Source organism: Oncorhynchus masou, chromosome 33, assembly GCF_036934945.1.
Source record: "Oncorhynchus masou masou isolate Uvic2021 chromosome 33, UVic_Omas_1.1, whole genome shotgun sequence".
In the NCBI taxonomy this organism is placed as follows: Eukaryota; Metazoa; Chordata; class Actinopteri; order Salmoniformes; family Salmonidae; genus Oncorhynchus; species Oncorhynchus masou.
The window spans coordinates 28,852,345-28,865,092 of record NC_088244.1 but is presented as its reverse complement, the minus strand read 5'-3'; the positions used below and the strand labels follow the sequence as shown (position 1 = coordinate 28,865,092).

At 44.8% G+C, this 12,748-nt stretch overlaps 1 protein-coding gene across 1 annotated transcript in view; it reads right to left on the bottom strand.

Annotated features, from left to right (window-relative positions):
• Nucleotides 1-417: 417 nt before the first annotated feature.
• Nucleotides 418-12,748, bottom strand: part of LOC135527558 (V-set and transmembrane domain-containing protein 2-like protein) — a 31,432-nt gene continuing 19,101 nt past the window's right edge. The window contains exon 4 of the mRNA XM_064956053.1: nt 418-2,116. Within this exon, the coding sequence (XP_064812125.1) occupies nt 1,721-2,116 (396 nt within the window). The 3' untranslated portion in view covers nt 418-1,720. The remainder of the gene's footprint in view (nt 2,117-12,748) is intronic.

Genomic DNA, 12,748 nt, shown 5'->3' with positions numbered 1-12,748 from the left:
TTAATCATCAAATCATCTGACAGCCTAGCTTGACTGATTAGGCAGGCACTGTTTGGCACACCTAAGAGTAAAGCAGTTCAGAGATTACATACTGTAAAACTCAATTTGTTGATTACTCAGGATGCATGGGTGTGAGTAAGGAGACTGGCAAGAGGAAATGTATGACTGCCTTATGAGTTGACTGTGATGGAGTATTCTGGCTTTGAATAATAATGTCTCTACAATGGCAGCATACAAATCAGTGTGTGTTAGCATATAAATAATTGCAAGGTCAGATGCTGACTTTTCATGATGAATGTAATGCAAACATATTTTCCATCATCAACGTCTCAAGCCCGTACATACTAGAGGTACTAAATAATGAAGTTACTCTGAAGGCAGTTTGCATTCAAGTCACAATAAATACGTAAATAGGTTAATGTACAATTTATTTAATTTGATAAAGGCATACATTTAGTGCGAGACCAACAACCTAGAAGAAATTCTAAAATATACATTTTTATAATGATTTCTTACAAAACATTAAAGCAAAGTTAAGAGCTAGAAACAGTTCCTTTAATCCATGTCTTTCACAATGTCACATTCAGTCTGTAGTGAAAGCAGAAAACACCACAAACAGGTTTTATTTGATAAACATTGGTTTAGATCTGGTTGAGTCGAAATCATACTTGAGAGGAAACTCTTCATCAAACAAAGCAGCTTTGGCCAAATTAAAGTGACCAAATTATATTTCTCCATGAAGTTGCTCATAGAGAGACAGCAAATGAACTGCTCAGAAAAAGTATTCTCTATCTTACTTTGGCTAAATCAAATGCAACATAGAAACGGAGAGTAACTTAAGATATTAACAAACCAAAATGAATTAACAAAGCAACAAGTTAACTGTCCAACTTAAAACTGTATTTCCTCATGGATGGTTGAAAAACATTCTAAGAAAACATGTTGAACATGCACTCACTTTGTAATTTTATACAGTAATCTATAGAGTGTGGACCATCTAGAGTAGGGGTGTCAAACATACGGCCCGGATCCGGCCCGCGAGGTGGTCCAATCCGGCCTGCGGGTGGATTTAAAGATGTATTTTTTTGGGGGGGGGGGGTCAATATACTTTAAAATGACTAAAACCAAATCAAAACTGTGTAAACATTATAATGGATCAACATTCATACAGTTTCTTGACGAGGTCCAGCTTGCTGATAATCACAGAAATAAAAGCTAGAGAGTCAGGGAGCGTCGTAAATTCCCAAAACTATGGACTGTTTTTAGCTCATTTTGACGGTGAGGAAATATAACCAATTTTCAGTGCTGCGCTCTAGGCCTCGTTGGAAATGGAATGCGGCCCCCGGGGAAAAATGACTTTGACACCCCTGATCTAGAGGGTTGTGATATAGAAAGAGGGGGCTGGGACTGGGAGCGGAGCTGAGGTGTTTTTGGTGGGACATTGTTGCGTTAGGGCAGTGTAAGGGGAGAGGAGAGAGGCCAAGGTATAGGACTGGGGTGGCACCAGAGTCCATTTGGTGTGTGCATGTTGGGCAGAGGGCAGGGGTACGCAACAGGGGAAGCGGTGTGTACAGAGACTTTAATTTAATCATGTATGTTACAGCTGGGGTGGTTGAATCAAAAGTCTTTACACACTGTGGTCCTCCAGGACTGGACTTGCCCGTCTGGGGTGTAGGACAAGGTTGGAGCTTGGAGCTGAGGCTGGAGCAGATTAGGGAGGTTATGGGTGAGCTGTGAGGCCTAGAGGACAGCTGTCAGTGCAGTCAGTAGCGCTGTCATCCTCAGCAGACCTCTTCCTCAGCTCCCTGCCAGTGCCTGTTGGTTTGTGGTGGCTGTGGTGGGCTGCTGGCGAGTGCTTGCCATGCTCCGGCTGGTGGCCGCTGCCTGCCAGAACCTTGGTGTCCTTGGTTTGAAAGTTGGCTCCATGGTGGCGCAGCGCCGGGTTATGGTTGCTCTCTGGCTCCACCTGCAGGTATGCCCTCACCTTGTGGTGGCGGGCATTGCTATCGGTGTCGCTGAAGTCGATCACGCGGCACTCATACGTGCCCTCATCAGATGGCTTCACGCTGGAAAGACGCAACTTGTGGGAGATGTTGCTCCCAGCAACCTTTACCACCTGCAATAGACAGAGAAAATATATTGGTCTATTATTCCCAAGAGAGAAATTATATATTTGGATTCCTGACAGGCTATCCTTTCAGAGGAAATATGCTCACTTCAACCCTAATTTGCCAGCCAGATACATTTCTCCTTCCACTCTGAAGATTCTAAGTGTCTATATCTGTTGTTAATAATTTTCCTAGAAAACAAACGTCCTTGTGCATCCCCACCACTTCCCCCTCTGTCCCTGCATCCTGTGTGTGTGTGTGTGTGTGTGTGTGTGTGTGTGTGTGTGTGTGTGTGTGTGTGTGTGTGTGTGTGTGTGTGTGTGTGTGTGTGTGTGTGTGTGTGTGTGTGTGTGTGTGTGTGTGTGTGTGTGTGTGTGTGACAGCCAAGCTGTCTGATCCGAATGAGGCTGGCAGCCGGCTCTGTAATGAGATGCTAGCTGCGTTGCCACAGATGCACCACAGTACACACTTACAGAGCAGATGCACCTCCTCCTCCCCAAGCCCTGTACTGCTGGCAGCCCCACCGAGCCCAGGGGGAGAACAGCCACCCGGCCACTGCACTAAACAAAGCCGCCTGGCAACCAAACAGATTGAGTGGGGATGTGAGGAGGCACACACACACAAATTACATGTACACACACAGTCAGAACTTCGTTCCCATGTTGCAGAGAGATCTGTTCCATTTGTTCGCTAAAACAAATGAGGAGTTGCTGTGGCCGTACATACATACAGAACACCTTTACTTGTTACGGGTCTAATAGTTCAGTGGCTTATAAAATCTGTTGAAAATATATTTTACAGTGTCCGATCTTAGATAACACGAAGTGATCACATACTGTGGGAAAGTCAATGGTTGTGACACACCAGGGTATAAATACAGGTTTCTATATATCAGCTTCCTCCCACACAGGTAGTGTAGCCAAGGCTGATGATTAGTCTGTGGTTGTGACACACCAGGGTATAAATACAGTTTTCTATATATCAGCTTCCTCCCACACAGGTAGTGTAGCCAAGGCTGATGATTAGTCTGTGGTTGTGACACACCAGGGTATAAATACAGTTTTCTATATATCAGCTTCCTCCCACACAGGTAGTGTAGCCAAGGCTGATGATTAGTCTGTGGTTGTGACACACCAGGGTATAAATACAGGTTTCTATATATCAGCTTCCTCCCACACAGGTAGTGTAGCCAAGGCTGGTGATTAGTCTGTGGTTGTGACACACCAGGGTATAAATACAGTTTTCTATATATCAGCTTCCTCCCACACAGGTAGTGTAGCCAAGGCTGATGATTAGTCTGTGGTTGTGACACACCAGGGTATAAATACAGTTTTCTATATATCAGCTTCCTCCCACACAGGTAGTGTAGCCAAGGCTGGTGATTAGTCTGTGGTTGTGACACACCAGGGTATAAATACAGTTTTCTATATATCAGCTTCCTCCCACACAGGTAGTGTAGCCAAGGCTGATGATTAGTCTGTGGTTGTGACACACCAGGGTATAAATACAGGTTTCTATATATCAGCTTCCTCCCACACAGGTAGTGTAGCCAAGGCTGGTGATTAGTCTGTGGTTGTGACACACCAGGGTATAAATACAGTTTTCTATATATCAGCTTCCTCCCACACAGGTAGTGTAGCCAAGGCTGATGATTAGTCTGTGGTTGTGACACACCAGGGTATAAATACAGTTTTCTATATATCAGCTTCCTCCCACACAGGTAGTGTAGCCAAGGCTGATGATTAGTCAATGGTTGTGACACACCAGGGTATAAATACAGTTTTCTATATATCAGCTTCCTCCCACACAGGTAGTGTAGCCAAGGCTGATGATTAGTCTGTGGTTGTGACACACCAGGGTATAAATACAGTTTTCTATATATCAGCTTCCTCCCACACAGGTAGTGTAGCCAAGGCTGATGATTAGTCAATGGTTGTGAAACACCAGGGTATAAATACAGTTTTCTATATATCAGCTTCCTCCCACACAGGTAGTGTAGCCAAGGCTGATGATTAGTCTGTGGTTGTGACACACCAGGGTATAAATACAGTTTTCTATATATCAGCTTCCTCCCACACAGGTAGTGTAGCCAAGGCTGATGATTAGTCTGTGGTTGTGTATCTCTGTTATCAGCCCAGAGTCCTCTAAGCTCAGAGAGAAAATCACACAATCACATTCAGCCTTGAGAATAAAACCAATAAAACTGAGCAAAATAATGTTGGTGGAGTTTAGTTAGTAGGTCTGCATGGTTTAGTATAATCTCAGCATCTTTGATTTTACATCAATAGAATATGAAAATGATCTGGTTGAGGCCATCAGCTGTATTTGTGGGGAAACATGAAAGGCTAATATCCATATCCATGTCTGCTGGAACCAATGGGCTGGAACCCTCCGTACCATTTTACCGGCTGAGCGACTCCGTACCGTTATACCGGCTGAGCGACTCCGTACCGTTATACCGGCTGAGCGACTCCGTACCGTTATACCGGCTGAGCGACTCCGTACCGTTATACCGGCTGAGCGACTCCGTACCGTTATACCGGCTGAGCGACTCCGTACCGTTATACCGGCTGAGCGACTCCGTACCGTTATATCGGCTGAGCGACTCCGTACCGTTATACCGGCTGAGCGACTCCGTACCGTTATACCGGCTGAGCGACTCCGTACCGTTATACCGGCTGAGCGACTCCGTACCGTTATATCGGCTGAGCGACTCCGTACCGTTATACCGGCTGAGCGACTCGGTACCGATATACCGGCTGAGCGACTCCGTTACCGTTATACCGGCTGAGCGACTCCGTACCGTTATATCGGCTGAGCGACTCCGTACCGTTATACCGGCTGAGCGACTCTGTACCGTTATACCGGCTGAGCGACTCCGTACCGTTATACCGGCGGAGCGACTCTGTACCGTTATACCGGCTGAGCGACTCCGTACCGTTATACCGGCTGAGCGACTCCGTACCGTTATACCGGCGGAGCGACTCTGTACCGTTATACCGGCTGAGCGACTCCGTACCGTTATACCGGCTGAGCGACTCCGTACCGTTATACCGGCTGAGCGACTCTGTACCATTATACCGGCTGAGCGACTCCGTACCGTTATACCGGCTGAGCGACTCTGTACCGTTATACCGGCTGAGCAACGGCCCAGTGGCGTCCTCCTTTACACCACAGCTGTTGGTTTCATTATGGTTAGTCAGCAGCAGCTAGCCAGCCAACAGGGACATTAACCAGGGAGGAAACCTCAGATCAGAGATAGGCTTCATCTTCTCCTGAAGACGAGAGAGTAGAGGGACACGCAAAGCAAGCTGAAGAGCCGCTGTGCGAGCACAGAACTAGCCGTTAACAAATCATTACCCTCAGCCAGGCTGGCGGCAACAAGGCACTACCTGGGCAGATGAGCTATCAAAAGTTCTACTGACTCCCCGATCATTCTCCAGCAAGGAGCACACAGTCTCTCCTTTTTTAAATTAAGACATCAGAGCGCACTGCAGTCGTGAGGTTGGGCTCAAAAGACAAGAAGACATCACACCCCCTTACTGCAGCCTCAGTCTTTCTATAGAACTGAAACACATAATTGTAGCAGAAGTACTGTAAGTGAAGAGTTTATTTCCAAAACGCTATAAATACATTAAATTAGCTTTAATTGTTTAAAGGACTTACGCAAGAGATTGGTGTGTTTTTTCACAATCTAATCATGGCATTGGGTTTGCTCACTATATAATCATCCATGATTTACCAAATTATATTTTGAAAGAGGAAGCAACATTTTTAAGCACATGTTTTCTTTTCAGTCTCTTCCATCTCCACTGAATGATGTTAACTGTAAGGATTTATTTCGGAATAATAATCATCTAAAATTAAGAAATATACAGAAAGTCCTGTGTGAAGGCCAATTTACAGAGGAGGAACTTCTTGACGCAATTAAATCCTTTCAGGGCTTGATGGTATACCAGTAGAGGTATATCAGACCTTTTTTGATGTCCTCAAAGATCCATTATTAGCATGTTTTAACTACTTCTATAAAAATGGCAGACAATCAGGTCTACTATTTTATCAGGCAAGAAGGTCTGATTTCAATACTACTGAAACAGGACCCAGGTGGTAAGTATAAAGATCAAGTCCATTTAAAAAACTGGAGGCCTCTTACACTTCAATGTTGTGATGCCAAAATCCCGGCGAAATGCATAGCACATAGAATTAAGAAGGTTTTACCAGATATTTCCTACATGGACGATATATTGGAGATAATATACGAAAATTACTTTATAAACATTATAAAACATCATAGATACCAGGTCTGGTCTTCATAGCAGATTTTGAAAATGATGATGACAAAGTATGACTAGAAATGATATAGAAATGCCTGGACTATTTTAATTTTGGTGAATCTCTTATACAATGGGTTAAAGTTATGTACAGCAACCCCAGATGTAAAATAGTAAATAATGGTGACTTCTCAGAAAGTACTGAGCTTTAGAAAGTTTCTTATGTCTGCAATCTCCATCCCTGCATGGTCACGTTGAGATCCAAATCACTTTCTAGCCTCTCTGGACTAAAACCCAATCACGATGAGTGTATCATATTACATATTGCAATTTCAAAAGATACAATGTTTACACTACAGTACCTTTACCAACAAAACAGGCTGATGGTGAAGTAGACATACTTGGTACTCATACAGCTGAAGTCGGAAGTTTACATACACATAGGTTGGAGTCATTAAAACTCGTTTTTCAACCACTCCACAAATTTCTTGTTTCGACATCTACTTTGTGCATGACACAAGTAATTTCACTTAGAATTCACTATATCACAATTCCAGTGGGTCAGAAGTTTACATACACTAAGTTGACTGTGCCTTTAAACAGCTTGGAAAATTACAGAAAAGGATGTAATGGCTTTAGAAGCTTCTGATAGGCTAAATTACATAATTTGAATCAATTGGAGGTGTACCTGTGGATGTACTTCAAGGCCTACCTTCAAACGCAGTGCCTCTTTGCTTGACAACATGGGAAAATCAAAAGAAATCAGCCAAGACCTCAGAAAGAAAATTGTAGACCTCCACAATCTGGTTCATTTTTGGGAGCAATTTCCAAACACCTGAAGGTACCACGTTCATCTGTACAAACAATAGTACGCAAGTATAAACACTACGGGACCACGCAGCCGTCATAGCTCTCAGGAAGGAGATGCGCTCTGTGTCCTAGAGATGAACGTACTTTGGTGCGAAAAGTGCAAATCAATCCCAGAACAACAGCAAAGGACCTTGTGAAGATGCTGGAAGAAACAGGTACAAAAGCATCTATATATCCACAGTAAAACGAGTCCTATATCGACATAACCTGAAAGGCCGCTCAGCAAGGAATAAGCCACTGCTCCAAAACCGCCATAAAAAAAAGCTAGACTACGGTTTGCAACTGCACATGGGGACAAAGATTGTACTTTTTTGACAAAAATAGAACTGTTTGGCCATCATTATGTTTGGAGGAAAACGGGGGAGGCTTGCAAGCTAAAGAACACCATCCCAACCGTGAAGCACGGGGGTGGCAGCATCATGTTGTGTGGGTGCTTTGCTGCAGGAGAGACTGGTACACTTCACAAAATAGATGGCATCATGAGGAGGGAATATTATGTGGATATATTGCAGCAACATCTCAAAACGTCAGTCAGGAAGTTAAAGCGTGGTCGCAAATGGGTCTTTCAAATGGACAATGACCACAAGCATTCTTCCAAAGTTGTGGCAAAATTACAATTTAGCAAATTAACACTGGAGTGATAGATGTGCAGATGATGATATGCAAGTAGAAATACTGGTGTGCAAAAGAGCAAAAAAAAAGTCAATAAAAACAATATGGGGATGAGGTAGGTAGTTGGATGGGCTATTTACAGATGGGCTGTGTACAGTTGCAGTGATCAGTAAGCTGCTGAGATAGCTGATGCTTACATTTAGTGAGGGAGATATGTCTCCAACTTCAGTGATTTTTGCAATTCGTTACAGTCATTGGCAGCAGAAAGAACTGGAAGGAAAGACGGCCAAAGAGGTGTTGGCTTTGGGGATGACCAGTGAGTTATACCTGCTGGAGCGCGTGCTACGGGTGGATGTTAGCCTAGTGGTTAGAGCGTTGGACTAGTAACCGGAAGGTTGCGAGTTCAAACCCCCGAGCTGACAAGGTACAAATCTGTCGTTCTGCCCCTGAACAGGCAGTTAACCCACTGTTCCCAGGCCGTCATTGAAAGTAAGAATTTGTTCTTAACTGACTTGCCTGGTTAAATAAAGGTAAAATTAAAAAAAAAAAAAAAAAATTATGTGACCAGTGAGCTGAGATAAGGCGGAGCTTTATCTAGCAAAGACTTATAGATGACCTGGAGCTCCAGTGGGTTTGGTGAAGAATATGTAGCGAGGGCCAGCCGACGAGAGCATACAGGTCGCAGTGGTGGGTGGTATATGGGGCTTTGCTGACAAAACGGATGGCATTGTGATAGACTGCATCCAGTTTGCTGAGTAGAGTGTTGGAGGCTATTTTGTAAATGACATTGCCGAAGCCGAGGATTGGTAGGATAGTCAGTTTTACGAGGGTATGTTGGCAGCGTGAGTGAAGGTGGCTTTGTTGCGAACTAGGAAGCCGATTATAGATTTAATTTTTAATTGGAGATGCTTAATATTAGTCTGGAAGGAGAGTTTACAGTCTAGCCAGACACCTAGGTATGTGTAGTTGTCCACATATTCTAAGTCAGAACCTGAGTAGTGATGCTTGTTGGGCGGGCGAGTGCCGGCAGCGATCGGTTGAAGAGCATGCATTTAGTTTTACTTGCATTTAAGAGCAGTTGGAGGCCATGGGAGGAGTGTTGTATGGCATTGAAGCTCATTTGGAGGTTTGTTAACACAGTGTCCAAAGAAGGGCCAGATGTATACAGAATGGGGTTGTCTGTGTAGAGGTGGATCAAAGAATCACCCGCAGCAAGAGCGATATCGTTGATATATACAGAGAAAAGAGTAGGCCCGAGAATTGAACCCTGTGGTTAAAACACTGAACTCTATCAGAGAAGTTGTAGTGAACCAGGCGCGGCAATCATTTGAGAAACCAAGGCTGTTGAGTCTTCCGATAAGAATAGTGTGATTGACAGAGTCGAAAGCCTTGGCCAGGTCGATGAAGTCAGCTGCACAGTACTGTCTTTTATCAGTGGAGGTTATGATATAATTTAGTACCTTAGGCGTGGCTGAGGTGCATTTGTGACCAGCTCGGAAACCGGATTACACAGCAGAGAAGGTACGGTGGGATTCAAAATGGACAGTGATTTGTTTGTTAACTTGGCTTTTGAAGACTTTAGAAAATGCAGGGCAAGATGGATATAGGTCTGTAACAATTTGGGTCTAGAGTGTCATCCCTTTTGAAGAGGGGGATGACCGCAGCAGCTTTCCAATCTTTAAGAATCTCAGACGATACAAAAGAGAGGTTGAACAGACGAGTAATAGGGGTTGCAACAATGGCGGCTGAAGATTTTAGAAAGAGAAGGTCCAGATTGTCTAGCCCAGCTGATTTGTACGGTTCCAGGTTTTGCAGCTCTTTCAGAACATCAGCTATCTGGATTTGGGTGAAGGAGAAGCTGGGAGGCTTGGGCAAGTAGCTGCGGGGGGTGCAGAGCTGTTGGTCAGGGTTGGGGTAGCCAGGAGGAAAGCATGGCCAGCTATAGAGAAATGCATATTGAAATTCTCGATTATCGTGGATTTATCAGTAGTGACAGTGTTTCCTAGCCTCAGTGCAGTGGGCAGCTGGGAGGAGGTGATCTTATTCGCCATGGACTTTACAGTGTCCCAAAACCTTTTGGAGTTAGAGCTACAGGATGCAAATTTCTGTTTGAAAAAGCTAGCCTTTGCTTTCCTAACTGACTGTGTGTATTGGTTCCTGACTTATCTGAAGAGTTTCATATCGCGGGGGCTATTCAATGCTAAACCAGTACACCACAGGATGTGTTTGTGCTGGTCGAGGGCAGTCAGGCCTGGAGTGAACCAAGGGCTATATCTGTTCTTAGTGCTACATTAGTGCTACATTGAAAGGGTAATGCTTATTTAAGATGGTGAGGACTTGTAAAGAACAACCAGGCATCCTCTACTGACGGGATGAGGTCAATATCCTTCCAGGATACCCAGGCCAGGTCGATTAGAAAGGCTTGCTTGCAGAAGTGTTTAGGGAGCGTTTGACAGTGAGGAGGGGTGGTCGTTTGTACGTGGACCCATAACGGATGCAGGAAATGAGCCAGTGATCGCTGAGATCCTGATTGAAAACAGCAGAGGTGTATTTGGAGGGCAAGTTGGTCAGGATAATATCTATGAGGGTGCCCATGTTTACGGATTTAGGGTTGTACCTGGTGGGTTCCTTTTTAATTTGTGTGAGATTGAGGGCATGTAGCTTAGATTGTAGGACGGCCGGGGTGTTAAGCATGTCCCAGTTTAGGTCACCTAACAGATCGAAATCTGAAGAAAGATGGGGGGCAATCAATTCACATATGGTGTCCAGGGCACAGCTGGGGGCTATAACAGGCTTTAACATTGAGAGACTTATTAATGGAGAGATTAATAAAAAATTGAGGCTTGAACTGTTTGGGAATAGACCTGGAAAGTAAGACAGAACTTTGCAGGCTATCTCTGCAGTAGATTGCAACTCCTCCCCCTTTGGCAGTTCTATCTTGATGGAAAATGTTGTAGTTGGGGATGGAAATTTCTGAATTTTTGGTGTTCTTCCTAAGCCAGGATTCAGACACAGCAAGGACAAAAGGGTTGGCGGAGTGTGCTAAAGCAGTGAGTAAAACAAACTTAGGGAGGAGGCTTCTGATGTTAACATGCATGAAACCAAGGCTTTTACGGTTACAGAAGTCAACAAATGAGTGCCCGAGGACAAACAGGGCCTGTGTTAAACTCTACATCACCTGAGGAACAGGGAGGAGTAGGATGAGGGTACGGCTAAAGGCTATCAGAACTGGTTGTCTAGTGCGTTGGGAACAGAGATTAAAAGGAGTAGATTTCTGGGCGTGGTAGGAAAGATTCAGGGAATAATGTACAGACATGGGTATGGTAGGGTGCGGGTACAGTGGATGTAAACCTAGGCATTGAGTGACGATAAGAGAGGTTTCATCTCTGGAGGCACTAGTTATGCTAGGTGAGGCTGCCGCATGTGTGGGAGGTGGGACAAAAGAGCTGTCTGAGGCATGTTGAGTGGGACTAGGGGCTCCGCAGTAAAATAAAATGATATGATAACTACCCTAAACAGCAGTATACAAGGCATATTGACATTTGAGAGAGACATAAAGCAAGGCATAAAGCAATCACGATGAATTGGCAGAGAAGGTCAGTTCACTACACACAGGGCCTGAGTTCGAGGCTGGGGCCGACAGATAAACAAAATAAACAAAATGGAGTACCGTGATTAATGAACAGTCCAGCAGGCATCAGCTATGAGGCCAAGTGACAATAGGGTCCAGTGAACAATAGATGAAACAGGGAAGCCGTTAGGTAGTCATTACTACGCTAGCCAGGGGATGCACCTGGCTCGAGGCTAACTGGTGCTAGCTTCGGGACAAGGGTAGCACCGATGTCTGGCAAAGGCCGGTTGAGGGCACATCGGACAGAATTAAGTTGGCAGACCAGTCGTGATGGATCGGCGGGGCTCCGTGTTGACTAAGGGTCCAGGCCAAATTGGCAAAAGAGGTATTATAGCTGGAGTAATTGAGTTTGCTAGCCAGGAGATGCGCCTGGCTCGAGGCTAACTGGTGCTAGCTTTGGGACAAGGGCGTTAGTCACCATTGCCACTCCGGTGCGCCCGGTGCAAAGGTCCAGAGCTTACGGAAGGAATCCGGTGATGTAGTGGCTTCTCGTCGTGTTAGTGAAGAGTCCGGGAGGCCTCAACTGTGTAGCCAAGTGATCATAGGGTCCACTGAGCAGGCTGGGAGATGGACTTGGCTCAAGGCTAGCTTCGGGGCTGGGCCACTTGGTAGCAGCTAGCTAGCTGCGATGATCCGGAGTAATGGTCCAGAGCTTACAGCAGGAATCCGGCAATGTAGTGGAGAAAAGAAGTCCAATTTGCTCAGGGTTGATGTCGTGCTGTGTAGACTGGCAGGTATTATCCAGGCTAAAAGCTGCTGGTGTCTGAACTAAAGGTAAAGGCCGCTAGCAGTGGCTAACAATGACTAAATAGCTAGTAGCTAATTAATTGGTTAGCTTCTGATGGCTAGCTGCTGATGGAGGTTCTAGCTATAAGGTCTAAAAATAGCAGATCCGTATCACATTGGGCGAGGCGGGTTGCCGGAAGGTATATTTAAATTAAAAATTGAAAAAGAGATATATACAAAAAAAGACCAAAAAAACCCATACAATTTACACGGGACAACAACAAACACGTCCTCACTGCTACGCCATCTTGGAATTGCAGGATCAGATGGTGACAGGTGTCCCAGCAGGGTCAGACAGCCAGGGAAGACCAGTCTACAGAGCTCAGGTGAATTTTGCAGTATATTATAACAACCAGTGAAATCTTGAGTTGATGGGTAGGCTACAGTCTGGGATCTGGGAGTGATGGTCATTTCAATTATTGAATCATTGATTCTATTCTTGGATAATACTAATGTATAAATGTACACCA